We start from the raw sequence: 17,116 nt of genomic DNA on the forward strand, positions 1-17,116 counted from the left end.
TCAGTATAAATAACTATTGATTGATAGCTATGTATTCTTATAGAATACCATAATGTTGCATATCAAATTAGCCTAAATCAAACCCCTAAATATATACGTGGAAAAGAGGATGAGCTACAGTCTCGTCGGGCCCTCAACCCGGGAACTAGACGGCGGTATGCACCAGGTGCCAGTTTACTATCAGCAGGGCTTTTACGTCAGTTTACTATACGCAGGGTCTTTACGTCAGTTTACTAGGCAGGGGTTGTGTCAGCGTTATGCGTAGAGTTTTTACGTTCTCACGTCTCGCTTAATGATTGGCGAGGTAAGATGGCGGCGCCAGAGGAGCAAGAGTTATCCCAGGCGCAGACTGAAAAACTCCTACAATTCCAGGTAGAGCCCTCACAATGCGTCACGACAACTCTGATTTCAATGTTCCGTACATCGATAGCTGTTTACGAACGCCTGGGTGGTTCGATGTACGTCCCGCGGCGTGAATCAACCCCCTTTTCGTACAGTCAACTTCACTGCTAGCGCCTACGATAACCGTCAACTTAAGCGTAGCTGCTGTGCTAGCTGGTTAGCTGACTAATGATAGGCTAACCATTCTAATAACGACCCAGCCGACCCATAATACCCTGCACTCATTTAGACCGAATGGGCCATCTAACACACTATTACATGTATCTTCAGTGGACACCTTTAGCTCTGCGATTAGCTTCTGCTGAATTATACCAAAGTCAGGTTAGCCGGATAACCATGGGATGAGCTGTCATGTTAGTTAAGTTTCGTCCGTATAATAAGTAATGTTGTCGTATAAACTGGTTAAAATGTTACCGTGGTAGGACGATATTGTCCATATCAAATCTTCCTATGGTGTAGCTTGATGACTAGTTCGTCTGCTGGATTTGGACAGCTAGCATAGCCAATGGAAAACTAAAGTGACAGTGCATCTTAAAACCCACTGGTTCAGTCTCTAGTCTGGGAAACTATATATGATGGTGACCTATCGCCTAATGAATCCTCCCCAACCACACACAACTGAGAGATTTCTTTAGTGTTTACAGCTGGGATACTATGTGATGGACAACACGTTTTCCTCCCCAACAGGACCTGACTGGCTTGGAGTCCATGGACCAATGTCGTCGTACACTAGAACAGCACAATTGGAACATTGAGGTGATGCGGAAATGAATAGGGTTCTTGTGTCTTTTCAGTTTACTGACCAAAGCCTCTACAATAGCATGGCAATGTGTTTTTGTCCAGAGGAAATACTTTTAGTTTGAATAGTCGTATACCACTTCTTTGTCACAGGCAGCAGTGCAAGACAGACTCAATGAACAGGAAGGAGTTCCAAGTGTGTTTAACCCTCCGCCATCCAGGCCCTTACAAGTCAACACTGCAGACCACAGAGTGTATAGTTACATTGTCTCAAGGCCACAACCACGGGTAGGTCTACATAATCTTTTATAAATTACACCTTTTAACATAAAATCAAACATCTTTAGGATGTTAAAGATGTGAGCCAGTATGATACACTCTACCCCACATGCACTCGAGTCTTTAATTGTTTCCCAATTTTATTTCATTTAGGGATTACTAGGATGGAGCTACTACTTGATAATGCTACCGTTCCGATTGACATACTACACCCTTTTGGACGTATTCAGGTGAGCAGAAGCACTCGGTCTTGATTCAGTAGGTGGAGGCGGGGAGCTAAAGGGTATTGATCGCCCCGTTTCTGTTCCCCTCAGGTTTGCCCTGAGATTCGTACGACCGGACCCCCGCGGCCGTGTTACCGACCCAGTAGGGGATGTTGTGTCCTTCATTCAAACCTTTGAGGAGAAGTATGGTCGATCACACCCAGTATTTTACCAGGGGACATACAGCCAGGTAAGCTTCACTAAGCTAGTTTGACTGCTTTCCAGCTGGAAAACTACCTCCAGGAACTTCAGTCACTCGAGGCCTAACTCGTAATGCTTTGTGTGTTAAAACAGGCGCTGAATGATGCCAAACGTGAGCTCCGTTACTTATTAGTGTACCTTCACGGAGAGGACCACCAGGACACTGACGAGTTCTGCCGGTACGCTCTGAATAATCACTTCGGTCGTGTTATGAAAACTCTGTAATGTCATCTATCCTGAGGTCTGTTTTTCTTTTAATTTTCAGCTCCACATTGTGTACAGAAGAGGTTGTAACCTTCATTAACGCGCGGATGCTCTTCTGGGCTTGCTCCACCAGCAAGCCCGAGGGATTCAGAGGTAATGAAATGTGCTTTTACACATGCACAACATTTACTTGATTAATTGTGATGATCGTTTTAGACTTCCTTTTTTGTGTGCATAATTTGCTTATTCACTCGTCTAATGTATATTACTATCATGGCCTTTCTGGTCATCAACCTAATACGATTCTGTGTGTGTGATCATTCATTTCAGTTTCCCAGGCACTGCGTGAGAATACCTATCCATTCCTGGCCATGATCATGCTGAAGGACCGAAAGATGACTGTTGTGGGCAGACTAGAAGGGTTGGTTCAGCCAGAAGACCTCATCAACCAACTCAACTTCATCATGGAAGCCAACCAAACATATCTGGTGTCGGAGCGCCTGGAGCGGTAGGGGACACATGTCGTATAGCAATCACTTGAACGTTGACTTCTTTGAGCCCGCCTCAATGAGAGTAAGAACTCGAATCCCTCTTGTGACCAATCTTAAGATTTTGGTTACAAAAAAAATTAAAACTCCTAGAGGCCTAGGAGTTTGACTCTACTTGGACACTGACAAACACTTAACTTGCATCTGTAATGAGGCAACTTAATCTTGAATATATGTAATGTTTTTCAAAAAAATCCCAAAAGTTTATTTTCAGGCTCAATAGATGTTGTCTAGGTGTGAGTTGACCTTTCCTACAACTTGTGTGTATGTGTGTGTTTCAGGGAGGAGAGGAACCAGACTCAAGTGCTGAGACAGCAGCAGGATGAGGCCTACCTGATGTCTCTCCGCGCTGACCAGGAGAAAGACCGAAAGAAGAGGGAGGAGCAGGAGCAGAAGAGACAAGAGGAGGAGCTGGTCCTCCAGAGTGCTCTAGCTGAAGAACGGAAGCGAAGGGTATGACTTGATGGTGCATTCTTTGAATTCAGCCAATAACAATCAACGCGGGGGTCCTCTTGTATTCATTGAGGTATTTGTTGTGGCTGCAGAACCTCGAGGAGGAGAAGGAGAGGAAGTCTGAATGTCTTCCTCAGGAGCCTCCCGCAGATGATCCAGAGAGTGTCAAGATAGTTTTCAAGCTGCCCAACGACACACGCGTAGAGAGACGCTTCCTGTTTGATCAGTCACTGACGGTAGGTCCCCTTCTCAAGCATGAGCGATGTGTTCATGTCAAATAATCGAGGCCTCGGTTAACGCGCCCAAGTCATTTAAAGGGTTGTGGGTAGGACCGCTCTCAGTAACACTCTTATTCCCTGTGTCTCAAACTGTCTTTCTCTCCCCTTGCAGGTTATATATGACTTCCTGTTCTCTTTGAAAGAAACCCCAGAGAAGTACCAGATAGTTACAAACTTTCCCCGTCGAGTCTTGCCCTGCCTCCCCACCGAGGAGCAGCCCAACCCCCCCACCCTGAAGGAGGCAGGACTCAGCCGCTCAGAGGTCCTTTTTGTTCAGGACCTCACAGACGATTAACAGTGAACTCTTCCTGTTTGGAAGACCCCCGCCCCCTCCCGCCCAACACCCTCTCCCCCAAGACCCCTCTCTCAATCCCAGTCACCCTTTTTCGTTTTTTTTTGGTTAATGGCCGTTCATGCTCATGGGATTCTTGTGGAGAAATTGCTAACCTTGGAAAAACACATTTTAACGCCCTGATATGCCGACCGCATTTGGTGGAGTTGACAGGGTTCCCGATAGCCTGAAGATTCCTGCATTTTATTAAATATAAACTTCTTTGGAAGTCCGATCTTGAAACCATGGAGGTTGTGTGAACAAATATCTGTATCCCAGTTCTGTATCCTTTGCAACCTATACTATACTTTTATTTAATTTTTTTTAGTTTTTTGAAAACCAGTGGCCCTGCCATTCCTTTCTTTGTTTCAATAAAAAAATTCTCTTCACTAAAATAAAAGGAAATGGTAGATTAATTTAAAGACAAAACTGTAATTGGATGGCTGGTGTATGATGCTGAGAATAGATGGCTGCAGGATACATTATGGAAATCAATTATAAATATTTAAGTACATAAAATCCCAATTTTAAACCTTTTGCCTTACAATTGCATATGTGCTTCTCACATAGTGACTGACCCCTATAGAAATGGTCTGGACTCTGGTTTATTTGCCATGATTGTGATTTCAACTTGTTGTGCAGAGCCAGTGTGTTGTTTTCTGATCGTGTGTAGATCTGGGAACAGAAAAATGCGGAAAACCTGTTCTAAGTGAGCCATACTCTGTACATAGGTTAGTTATTTAAAGAAGAATCCCAACAATACTAAAAAAGAAGATGTATGCTTTCCCGTTGACTCTTGTCATAAAATGACCACATGTGGGATGGTTGCTACCGGTATATATAAATGCAGACTGACTCATAATTTTTTTTTGAAAATACAGCAAAATGTAAACGGACCACAGCTTTTACATGGTTTAATGTAGTGTAGTAGTCTGCCCATAATGTGCCTGTGGTTATTCATCGATTCCCATTTTGCCTGACTTAACATCTGAATGGGCTGGTCATGTAAAAATGTAATTTTCAAATTCTAAATTAAATATTGAAAAATGTGGGTTCATTCAATTACACTTGATATCTGATCTGTTCCATTTTTTTTTAAGTCTTGACGTAGATGTTTTTTATTTTTTATGTTTGGTGAATGACTTGCAAAATTAATTGCATACTATGCAGCATTTTCCCTAATTGATTTTGGTTCATGTTTGTAAAAACAAATCCACCACTTTTATCAGTTGCTCCCGAGGAAATGTATCTACTGCCATTTGCGCTCTTGTATTGTTGAAGTTTTATAGGGAGAGGAAAAGCCATGCCTAGTTTCACTTACTGCATAAAGTCCTGCCTGCTTCAATGTAGCGTTTCCTGTGTTTTTATCTACATAAATCTATTTGGGGCACATCCCCCATACTTCCTAACGAATAGTTAGTGACTATGAAGACAGCCTCTGCAGACAGTGCAGACTAATGTTATGAGACCATCACAAGAAATCGTGAAAAGATTGAAGAAAGAAATTGAAAAGGAAAGCAGCAGTGCATGCAATAATCACTTTAGCAAGAGTCCAATAATCAAGGTATACATCATACATTTATTAGTGAACAATCCTTTCAAATCAGCCACAATAAAAAAAAGAAAATATGATTGCACTACTTGATAAAGCAGAACTAGCAACTTTCATTTAAAAAAAGTACAAATTTTAAAAATTTCAAACCGTATACAGATGTATATATAATACACTAACTAGTTGTTAATTGCTACAAACAATATGATTCCAATGGAATGAAAAAATTATAGCAGAAGAACTGTATCCTATATATAATATATATTAGTTTTATTTTTTCCTCCACAAAATACAAACATGGCTAAAATGAGGTAACTGTAAATGTGCAAGTACCAAAGCAAAAATCTCTGCCTAACACAGGACACGTGCCCCTGGCTCTGTGAGAGGGTCGGTTATCTGTTATCAAGCCACGGCCCCCTAGAGGCCAGGGGATGTAAGAACAGTGAACCACTATCCCACCACAGCAAAAAACCATCGGTAAACAAATGGCATCAACAAAGCAATTAATACACTACAAATCCCCGATAATGTTTTTTTAGCTGCTTATTGGAACACGTTTTTCCACCACACAAGCTGTGAGATTATTCAGTAATTGTTTGCAACAGAAAGACTACAAGACTCGATTTTATAATTCTTCTTAAAGATTGTGATTACTTATGCCTTACAGGGAGGTACATATTGTTTTTTACTTAATAGGGTAGTTGTCATCAATAAAATACATACTCAAAAGTAAGAGTGCTAAATTTAAGCGAATTAGGTGAACAATAAATTGTATATTGATACACTAAGTGAAGGAGCCTATCGAAGGCAGGTGCAGTATTACACTGAAATTAGTATGAATATAGAAGTATGTTTTAAATTGCTTAAACTATACTGATTTTTTAACTGACAATGTTACAGGTATCGGTATAACATGCTTTTAAGAATACATAGGATCCATGACAAACTAAAGCATTCACGCCAGTGACAGTTATACCTAAAGCAGAACATCTAGCACCTTTTCACTATGGCTTTTGATAAACTACAGTAGTTTCAGAGCATGTATTTTTCAGTCATTTGGGCAAAAACATTAACACGGTGAATTTAAGAGTTCAAATCATGGGTTTCAAGACCATTTACATTTTTTTCTCCTTAAAAAGAAAAGATAACAAAAAAAGAAAGCGCATAAAATCTTGTAGTCATTCAGTTCTATTACAAATGTGTGCAGTACGATGCATGGCAGTTATCAGCTGAGCGTTTAAGATCTGAAGCCAACTAGAACAAAAACTCTGTTGGGATCTGGTCGACAAGCATGCATATTGTGCCCCGTTTACATTGTTCTTCACCAGATTCTCTAGATATCTTCCTTCCGCTTATTTTTAAAATGATGTATTTTTTTCTTCTTTAAAATCATGCAACACCGCTGAAGTAGTTTTGGAAGTGATTTAGGTAGGATAATGTGCACCACAGCACTTCTTTAAAATGGCATCACAACCGCTATGTTTTAACATGTGGTTAAAGTACAAGAACAGAAGGTAAACAGGTTTGAATAACACAGTGTTAATGAGTTGCAGTGTATACATTGCCTCTTTTCTGTGAATATTCATAACGTCTTTATTATCTTTTCTTCTTGCATGCCTGTCTTTAAATGAGGTTAATTGTACTATTTTTGAAAGAAAATAATATAGAAGAATCGTTTACATGACAATATGGTCAGAGAAACAAAAAAGTTTAAATATACCCTTTCATGGCATCTTTTCCATTTGAAATGGACTGTTTTCCTTTGTTTTTATATGTTGAGAGGCCCTGAGTATTTTTTTTTACTTACAATATAAGCCAGCAAATAGATATTATGTACACATAGGTTAATTCTGAAAGCTGTGGGTTTAACGCATTAAATGGCTTCTTTTTACTTGGAAGGTGGCACACACACACATTAAAAACGCAATAGCGTGATTAAAAAAAAAGAAAAGTAAATGGCATCCCTTTCCACAAACACCATGGATTTAAAAACCACCTGTTAGTGCATCTTGGGACAGTTATAGTGAAACAATAGCCTCCCCCCAACCACAATTCACCAAGTTTGGAAGTGAATTCCCAGGCAGAGAACAAGAAGTCAAAACAGTGCAACTACTCAACAACTCCAGCTCATATTGTCATGTTAATTCATCTCTGTCCACTCAGGGCTGTGACAGATGTAGCAGAAGTGTCCCCAGTGACTTCTACTACGAAAGGGTTTTCAACATTCTTTAGTCTTCAAAACAAGCCATTCTATCGAAGAGCATTCACGCCAAAAGCTACACATACTATTTACTGTGACCATTGCCAGGGGCTATACCTGACCGAGTTTGCTGGAATTAAAGAATTAAAAACACCATACACAAAAAACGATGTTAGTGCTTCAACTGATTCCTTCGATGCATTTTTTTCTATACTGGACTAAAACCAATAAATAAACTTAAAAAACATACACAAAACGGAATACCTTTTCAAAAAGAGGGTTAAATGACGAAGTGAAACATTAGTAATAAGTTTGTGCTTGTCAAGGTAATAAGAAGGCAGATATTGAAATATTGAAAACAGTAGGCTATATCTGTAATATTGGAATATTTGGCTCACAAACAAAGAAATCAAAAAGCCTGGTGCTCCAAACTAGGAAGGAGAGAACTGTTCTTTTTTAACCACCACTCATTGCACATATTGCTTTCTGCGCATCCTTCCAGCTCTGCCTTCAGAATACCACATCTGTCTCTACCACTGGATTTAAAAAAGAAAATGGAACCAAAGCATTAGCCTCTTCATTTTTTCCCCCCCTCCTCTATACTTTCTGGATAAGCAAAACAGAATCAAGTTTTCTTCCTTGCTTTAATCTGTATACTTTTTTTGTTAAAATTTGTTTGATACATTTGGTGGCAATGCTTGATTAAAATATTGCTAGTCTGAATCAACAGTCCATGCAAATCCTAACATGCTGCCCTGTATCCAGTGGTTACACAATGCATCGGCTCTGTGGACAGGACAAACACACATACATACAGACACACGCGCACACACACACGCACGATAACCACACACACACACACACTCATGCCCACCTGTACGCGGGGAGACCTCTGAGTATCCCCTCAGAAAGAAGCAGTCTTTTGTCCTCCTCTACTCAGATTGACAAGCACATCGCCCTCAGCGAAGCTGCTGCCTCCTCTATCCACAAATCCAGGAGACTGCTTCAGTACAGATCTGTGTCCGGAGAGTTAAAAAAAAAAAAAAAAATAGTTCCTGTCCCATCATCTGCAGTCCGTCACCTCAGGCTTAACCCAATCGGAACCTTTTTTTTTTCTTCTTTAAAAACCACACCAAGTCACACTTTCACAATAGCGTTGGCAAATCTCCCCCCCCCCCAGCCCCGCCCACAAAAAAGGGGAAAAAAAGGGGGTAAACTAAATAATGAATAATAATTGAAATAATCATACATTATTGCAAAACATACATTATTAACAAGTCACTTTTCCCAAGACCTAACATAAACATGCATCTATGAAGGACAGCCTTTTGCCTCCAAACACAGACATCCATGTTGAAGAATTCATATTCTGTTTCTGCTAATTGCACAAAGTGTCTGGTCCGCCGACCTACAGCACTGCCGCTCCCGTCCACTCTCAGCGCACTCTTCCCCCCCCCCCCCCCCCCCGTGAACGAACACCACATTGCAAAAGTTAAAAGAACAAAAAGAGGAACAGGAACCTTGTGACCTAAAGCAGCAGTACAATGTCGTGGGGGGAAAATCTTTGGAATTTTGCAACAGGGGGAGTGGGGCGGGTGTGTGTGGGGGGGGGGGGGGGGGGGGGGGGGGACAGAGACGTAAGTGGCTGGCAATCCCAGAACTCTGGCTATAGGCTGCGAAAGGCAGTGGGTTTCAATACACTCACACATTGAAGCACAGCAGAGGTATGATCGCTTCCAGGGAACTGTCCTGGATTGCTTTTTTTTTAGGGGTTGGTGGGAGGGGGGGCGGGTGGGGTTGTAAGCTGTAATTACTGGAGGAAATCGGGCGAGGTTGTGGCAGGTGGGGGTGTTCCCCGGCCTCCTCCTCCACCCATCCGCTCAGCCCCCGTCCTCCCCACCCCCACCCAGAAGGTGTCTGGCCGGGGGGGGGGGTTTGCTCGGCCGTGCGCCGATCTCCAAGACGAGAGACGGCGGCTCCTCACTCTGCTTCCCGGTGGACGTCGGAGGCGTCGGCGCGGCAGATGGGGCAGGTGCGGTTGGTCTGGAGGGGGAGAGGCGCGTTAAAACCAGGGAGGAGGTGGGCTCCAAGGTGGGGTTCAAAGTTCAAGGTGAACGGTAATGAAATGAACGACGCCAAAGAGAGACCGACTGTGCTTCGGCCTACCTTTAACCATTTGTCCACACACTTGGCGTGGAATTCGTGGTTGCACGGCAGAACCCGGAGTAACTGTCTGCACTCAAAGTCACAGAAGCACACGACACACCTGGGAGAGAGAGGGGAAAACAAGACAAGGAAGTGTCAAGGAGAGTCTTCATTGAAACGAGTGGTGTTGATTGGTGGGGGCTGTTGTTTAGTGGGAGGGGGGGTGGAGGGCAGGTGTTGAGCTTACAGCGTTTGTTCAGACAGATGGTTCTCCAGGTTGAACCTGTAGGACGGAAGATGCTCTATGTCTGCTTTGGTCAGCCCGCGGGGCTTGGCTTCACCCAGCCTCTCTGCCAGGTTCAGTAATGCCTGGTGGGGACACACACACACACACACACACACACACACACACACACACACACACACACACACACACACACACACACACACACACACACACACACACACACACACACACACACACACACACACACACACACACACCCCTTCAGTCGGCTGCAAATGGCCCGTTCTGACAGAGCAAGGCATTTCTTTCCAGATAAAGCAGAGTGCAACAGCCGGAGTGCTGGCAGAGCTGGCATGGGCAGAAGCCAGTATTCAATGTTGTCAGTGCTGCGAACTGCAGTTCAACTTAATCAAAAAGTAACCCAACGTTATTCAGCACTAGCCCTCTCGGGACAGTCTATGAAGACACGCACCTCATAGTTCTCCATCTCCACGTCGTCCACATCCAGGTCCAGGCTGATGGCTGGACCCACCGTGGTGGGCGGCACAGGCAGCATGGACCTGGCAGGCACAGACAGCAGAAACCTTCCGTGTTACCTCGCAAGTCTTTCAAACATGCAGGCAAAATAAAAAAATAAAAAACAGAAACCCTAACTCCCAAATGTAGATAGATAGAGACTTTATTGATCCTCAGGGGGATATTCAAAGTCCCAGTAGCTTGTACACGTCATCAAACACAGCATACACATGCAACATAAACTACTACAACTGCAGTGTTACGGCCGGCATGTGGAAACACTGGGACTGTAAACTCTGTGCAGATCATTGATATTACAACACCGTAAATCAGCCTCAGTTCAAAATACATGGGGAGCGGGCGATGAGGATAATAAACCAGGTGTTGACGGAGGGGACCTGTCCCAGGGTACTTACAGGAAGTAGGGGAGGAAGCCTGGGTAGTAGGAGGGTGGCGGTGGGGGGGCGGGCGGAGCCTGCTGTAACCGGTATCTCTGCCCGCTCACTCGCCGGGGAAGCATGTGGGGAAATGGCTGAAAGGAACATAATTATGGTTGACCGTAGCATGGGAGCCAACACATGTTTGCCCACGGTGCTGCTAAAACAAGCCATTGAGCTCAAGGCTAAACACGGCACACACACACACACACACACACACACACACACACACACACACACACACACACACACACACACACACACACACACACACACACACACACACACACACACACACACACACACACACACACACACACACACCATCAGGCAAGGTACCCTTACCACTCCAAAGGACAGCTCTTGGTGAAGGGGCTCTTGAGGAAGGTAAGGAAGGGGGATTGAAGGCGGCATTGCTGGAGGGTGGTGGGACGGTGGGTACGGGAAGGTCCCCAGTGCGTGCTGCTCTCCTCGGAGATCCACTTCGTTCTCCATCCTCTGCAGAGGCTGGGGACACCAGGACATCTCATTGATACAGCACACATGTACGCCAAACCGGGGACCCCACATAACACACGCTTCGGCTTAAAAAAGCTATTATCAAATAAACGCGTGGGTGCATGTGTCGCGTGGGTGCATGGTGCTATTTCGGGTAATAGCTCAGACTTGTGCAAAGAGGGTACATTAGAGGCTAGGGTGACTGTGTATGAACCGCAGTGCAATGTGTCTATGCAGCCATGGATAAGAGTAGTGGTATTTCAACCCCTACCACCTCCATGAATCAATCAATTAAACTGTATTCATAGCGGTTTGCTGCAGAAAGAAAATAAGAAAAACAGTAAAATGGCCATAAGACGAACTGCAGAAGGCTCACCATGCGTGGGTGCTGAGGCTGTAAAGGGACGAACTGGCTCAGGGGAGTAAGGTGCGTCTGGTGCTGCGGGTGGGGGGGCACAGATGGACTGGGGTGCAGTATAAAATGCTCGCTGGAGATGAGGGGCGGGAAGGCTTGGTAAGACACTGGCATGTGCTGCATGGTGCAGGCCTGAAGGAGCTGGAGACAGAAAGGCAACAAGGGGAGCTGGTCAGGTGAGTGAACGCTCCGGTCGGTGATGCCGAAGCAATCTGCATGTTTTGAGCTTGCCCAAAACGCAGAGGCCCGTAGTATTGAGGCAGCCAAACATAATTAAACACAAAGCATGCTCAAGCGCATGAACAACAAGGTGACTCGTTATTTTAGAACTATAATACATTAGCTTAGGCTCCTCATATCCTAATACGTCAGCAAACACACCAGACTATAATATTATCACGGATAAAAAACACCCAATCAACAACGACAATGATGAAATTATTTGAATGAAAATATATATAATGTAATAAATGGTTATGACTAAACACCACACGGGCGCTCTGCGGTGCTTAATGCGTTATGAAATTGGCAAGCTGTAGCAGCGGCGGCAGCAGCTAGTCAATTAGCCCTGAAGGGCGAAATTGAGCGGCCGCTGGTATGGTTGTGCTTTGCCTAAATGGATGCTTCTGACATTCAGGCTCTTCCTTTTCAAACTCACTGGAGGAGGAAGGCAGCAGAGCAGAGAGAGCTGTCCGCTGAACATTACCGAGCATGCTGGGAGCTGCTGCGTGTTGCACCCAGCGAGGGGGGGCCCGGCGTGGATGGGGAAGCCGTGGGTCGTCACCGTGGTAATGGTGTATGATATTGGCACAGATCCCTGGTGCATCTTTGAAGGGGGAATACAAACAGCATTGAGTCAACAAACATTACAGCAGGACATCGGGGGTTCATTGGAAATCTGTCGAAGAGTAGAATTAATCAATTGATTTAATATGTTAAATGTAATGCAGGATCCTTTTCTCATCGAGGATAATGGGAAGATCCGTTGTAAAACGAATGAATTGAAGCCAAGGCAATTGAGGATGCGTTAAATGCAGAGAATGGCTTTCCCCACAGGGTAACAATAAAGTGTATCTCTTTCATCTTCGTTAGTTGAAGTTAAACACACATAAGGTCAATTTGCTGAATGCTGAAAAGCGTGATTGATTCCGATTGAATCTCACTATAAATCAACCCCTTTACACTCAATACTGGTGCTCCAATCATCAATTCATATCCAATGACTACGATGAAGTTGATTCTCAAATGATGACACAAATGGTAATGCAGGATTTTGCCTGCCCTATAGTTACTTCATGTCGTGCTTAACAACCATCTACCTTGATGACATAGCATACACAGAAAGGGAATAAACAGCGGCAACTATGAGAATACTTAAGGAAAACAACCTGTTTGCCGCTTAACATTTCTAAAAACCTACAGCGGGGCATATTGCCTCCAATTTCAGAACTTTGGTAATATAGCTTTAAGGGTTACTGACAATGTAATTCATCTTCCTGTAATATAAAATAATTGGCAGCCTTAAATAATTTAAGGTTTTCGAAAAATGCTTACCACGATATTCTTGTAACACACATGTATATAGCAAATCTGAAGCGCTACTTTTTTTTATCCCATGAAAGGTAGCTTTGGAGAATCGCTGACCCCAACAGAAAGGTCCGGCCTTCCGGCCAGGGCTTTTATTGTGGCTACCTGGTCATGTAGATCCACCATGATGGGGCTCTGCTGAGGCAGGTGGGCGGCAGCGTGGAGCATGCGTGGCGGTGCGCTGGCGTGGTTGTAATGTCTCGACTCATCTAAAGGAACCTGTGGCTGCTGCTGATGCTGCTGCTGCTGCTGCTGATGCTGGGAGAAGAGCAGGCGGTGGAAGTTCTCATCCTGGATCAGGGAACCGTGAAGTGCAGGCCTATCTCTCCCCACCCACTGGCGTCTCAGTGGCGGGCTGCCAATTGGACAGTGATAACATTAGAACGTGGAAACGATACATGGTGACAGTTAGGAGGAGCGTGTTGGATGAGCTTTGATTCATGGGCTGGAGAGTAATTCCTTTGCATTGTCGGGCTTCTAAATGTTAAATGACATACTGATGTAAGGGTACAAGCTTTGGACAGTAAATGTCTGATTTAACGAAAGTAATGAACAATTAATACTGCAATATTACACCCATCTCCGATATCTGGAAGTTTTCGGTGACACTATCTACTACTACTGTATTTGAATCAACTCAAGTTAATAACAATTGCATAACAATTTGCATTTTTTATCCAACATACAAACAATTTGATTACAAAGAAACAGCAATACCTTCTCCTGAGATGCACAGGTGTGTTACAGGGCTCTCCGGGAAACCTCCTCTGATTTAAAGGGGCAGTTGGTGGCCGCCTATTGACTGCTATTTCCCATGGTCGCATTGGTGACGTCGTACAGACGATTCACTCCCCGGGAAAATAAACTTAAAAGGAGACACTTGTGTTGTCACCTCTGATTGTCTTCACCCTGTGAAAACACAAACGTGGGTTAAACCAGTGTTTTTATAAAAGATAACAATTTAATAATTCTGGAAATTCAGGTGTTAAAAGCAACAAACAACTCCATTGACTGGCATTGCTGGATATACATACTGCTGACTATTGGGAGAGCAATATAATCGAATTAAATAGAACAGAATAAAACTGTGTGCTTAAATGTTTATACTGATCTTCCTACCCATTTACATTTCTATTTTAACAACCGACCATTTATGTTTCATTTGAAACGAAATATCGGAAAAAAGTGACAGGAGGAGGATAGGAGCATCAGCGAAGAGCCTAGGACAGGATTGAATGTTTACGCACAGGGGGCGCTGCAGCTTGCTGAACAAAAACATGGAAAGCCATGTGCTCCAGAAACAAAGCAACAACAAAGGATATGGTAGTAGACTAGCCAACCCGCTAGCAAATACTGCTACTTGCAGGCCCAAATAGTCAAATATAATTCCACCATTTCAAACCCAACACCGGAGAAGCAATCAGAATATCATGCAATCAAACAACTGAGTCCCGATCCATTATTTTTTTAACCACCATAAGCCCTTGATCAGGGCAAACGACCCCACATTAGCCCCCCTGTTGCACTAGCTCCTAACGCTGCACACATCACGTCTAACCAGCGATCGCTGAGCTGATTTTGGTTCTTGTCAATGCAGTTAATCATCGATCGTCAAGTTTGTTGAAGTTTGAAGCGTTATCTGTCAGAAGTGGCTCATGCTGTGCGACCCATGGCTCAGATTAGAACCCAACTTACTTTCTTACAGGCTGCCTTTGCTGCTCGTTAGCTTTTGTTTAGACAATCAGCTTGAAGGTGTTCCCCAGTTTCGCGTGTATCGAGGTATATGAGCACAAACTACATCACACGGCTGATGTGAATGGTGACCATGATCGATCACGTCAGCCCGAACGTGGCAACAGTTTTCTCAATAAACGTTGAGAAAGCAGCGCTGGGACAGGCTTTGTGCTGTTAGCTCTGATCAGATTGAAAGGTTAAACTGCATGGGAGATCTGCTTCGACTGAACACGAAAAAAATATTTTATATACGAACGAATGTTAAATATAAACGAAGAAAACCGACACAGACTCGCTCGCTAATAGGGTTCCGGTTTATGTATAATTTAAAGCATTCCTTCGCGCGAGGACGTTCCTCGAAGTGTTTCGCGTTAAGCCACGCCCTCATCCTTGTTGTAAGCACAAAATTCCACCAACCAGAAGCGACGTAGGCGCCACATAACGTGGAGTCGAGTTGAGTCGATCCAGTGGATCAAAATAAACAATCAATGCACGCTCTTGTTTCGAATAGCATGAAGCGCAGTTGTTGATCATTACCACCACAGAAAACAGCATTGCAATAAACCCATGGCACAATATAGATAGATCAAGAAGCACTTCCTGCCAACCTTACTTTTAAAAATCTCTTGCACGCGCGCGCTCACACACACACACACACACACACACACACACACACACACACACACACACACACACACACACACACACACACACACACACACACACACACACACACACACACACACACACACACACACGCTTTGCATTCATGACTAAAACTGCATTATAAAGCATATATCATCATACCATCACACCATCTTATTGTACTTTTGGCCAAAGTAGACCTTTTCATAACCCCAAAAATGTAAGCGTTCTAGTTGTTCCTGTGTGCATATCAACTGGGATTAGAATAACAAACCATATGGAGAGACAGACAACTAGCAACAACTTGAAACGTTTACTTTGGTTTTGCTTGACCCTTAGGTCTACTCGTTGAATTGGGTAAAATATTAAGCATGTGAACATATGCGCATCAGTCAAAGTTAAACTACTTACAACGGGGTAGACAATCGATTATGTAAAGTAGCCTTGTTGGCCTAAAAGCAGAGATGAACATATGCACGACTGAGTGCAGTACAGTGGCTAAAGAGCACTCTCTGTAACCACCGCAGAATTGGCCTCCAAACCAAGAAACCACGGATGCCAGTTAGAGCGTCTCAGCCATTTGATTAACGTTAAAGTTAACATGCATGCCACACATAGGCCTACAATATTAGGCCGAGTTCAGTGCAGAGCCAGTAAAACCAAAATTAACCATGATCGTCCGTCGGCTGCTCGATCATTAAACTTTGAAACGACACAGCGGGTGCAATCTGCAATGTCGATGCACGGAGCCTGTTTTGTAAGTAAGGAATGGAGCGGTTTGCGGACATAGCTAGATGTAAACATCACAACGTCGCAAGCAAGAAAACAAGGAGGGGCTGGAGGCTGTGCTGGGTGACAGCCCGGGAAATAGTCTTCTCCTGCAGCCTCCATATGCGACGCAAATATCTCAGTTAAAGTGAAAAACAATCTCTTACCCAATAACGACCTGATTGTGAATATGCAGGCGTCCGATCACCGTTATTTGCCCGTAGTCCTCACATGACGTGAGGCTGAGCGCGTTATCATCCGGTCGACTGTCCCCGTGTACAGACCATTCCGCGGATTTTACCACTAGTTTGAAAAAGGTTACCTACGTTAGAGTTTCTGTTAATACTTGGGATATGATTGGGTTTTTATGAAACAGTATCGCTTTGGGGTATCGGAATAGAATGATGGATAATTATTTGAAGTCTTATATAGGTCAATGCAGCTGTACAGTTCTTTTGCGTTTGTGTATTCACATTTCCCATTACCCCCATGTCTACGTATCTTGAGAGCGCACAGACTGCCATTTTTACCGTAATGGACCGATTACGTGCGTGCATGACTTAGGGAGGGTAGACCTATTGTACGGAAAGCATAGGTGTCGACACGCCCCTCGCCCAGAAACATAATTATCGATAAGTAAACTCGTACTATGCATTAATTAAAAACAATTTATAA

The 17,116-nt window shown here is 43.8% G+C and overlaps 2 protein-coding genes across 4 annotated transcripts; one reads left to right on the plus strand and one right to left on the minus strand.

Annotated features, from left to right (window-relative positions):
* The first annotated feature begins 181 nt into the window (after positions 1–181).
* Positions 182–5,042, plus strand: faf2 (Fas associated factor family member 2). Its single transcript, XM_060062750.1, has 11 exons — positions 182–372; positions 1,090–1,158; positions 1,294–1,428; positions 1,573–1,649; positions 1,734–1,872; positions 1,977–2,062; positions 2,149–2,240; positions 2,418–2,595; positions 2,917–3,088; positions 3,181–3,324; positions 3,479–5,042. Exons 1-11 carry the CDS (start codon positions 310–312, stop codon positions 3,659–3,661), a joined length of 1,338 nt encoding a protein of 445 aa, XP_059918733.1. The 5' UTR covers positions 182–309; the 3' UTR covers positions 3,662–5,042.
* On the minus strand, positions 4,579–16,945 carry rnf44 (ring finger protein 44). Of its 3 annotated transcripts, none has more exons than XM_060062746.1 (11): positions 16,609–16,945; positions 14,012–14,203; positions 13,400–13,649; positions 12,366–12,533; positions 11,669–11,848; positions 11,140–11,301; positions 10,774–10,889; positions 10,314–10,401; positions 9,842–9,963; positions 9,616–9,715; positions 4,579–9,492 (listed from the first exon to the last, which is right to left on the minus strand). In XM_060062746.1, exons 2-11 carry the CDS (start codon positions 14,116–14,118, stop codon positions 9,430–9,432), a joined length of 1,356 nt encoding a protein of 451 aa, XP_059918729.1. In that variant the 5' UTR covers positions 14,119–14,203; positions 16,609–16,945; the 3' UTR covers positions 4,579–9,429. The 3 variants fall into 3 exon arrangements, with proteins under 3 accessions (XP_059918729.1, XP_059918732.1, XP_059918730.1); XM_060062749.1 differs by having other exon boundaries at positions 12,414–12,533; positions 16,609–16,944; XM_060062747.1 differs by lacking the exon at positions 16,609–16,945 and adding an exon at positions 14,990–15,797.
* Positions 16,946–17,116: the final 171 nt, after the last annotated feature.

Source organism: Gadus macrocephalus, chromosome 10 (assembly GCF_031168955.1).
Source record: "Gadus macrocephalus chromosome 10, ASM3116895v1".
In the NCBI taxonomy this organism is placed as follows: domain Eukaryota; kingdom Metazoa; phylum Chordata; class Actinopteri; order Gadiformes; family Gadidae; genus Gadus; species Gadus macrocephalus.

Coding starts and splice junctions, on each gene's coding strand:
- faf2 (XM_060062750.1), top strand. CDS start 310: ATGGCGGCGCCAGAGGAGCAAGAGTTATCCCAGGCGCAGACTGAAAAA. Junction 2,063..2,148: donor GACACTGACGAGTTCTGCCG/GTACGCTCTGAA, acceptor TTTAATTTTCAG/CTCCACATTGTGTACAGAAG. Junction 3,325..3,478: donor TGTTTGATCAGTCACTGACG/GTAGGTCCCCTT, acceptor CTCCCCTTGCAG/GTTATATATGACTTCCTGTT.
- rnf44 (XM_060062746.1), bottom strand. CDS start 14,118: ATGCGACCATGGGAAATAGCAGTCAATAGGCGGCCACCAACTGCCCCT. Junction 13,650..14,011: donor CCTGTGCATCTCAGGAGAAG/GTATTGCTGTTT, acceptor TCCAATTGGCAG/CCCGCCACTGAGACGCCAGT. Junction 11,302..11,668: donor AGCCTCAGCACCCACGCATG/GTGAGCCTTCTG, acceptor TGGTGTCCCCAG/CCTCTGCAGAGGATGGAGAA.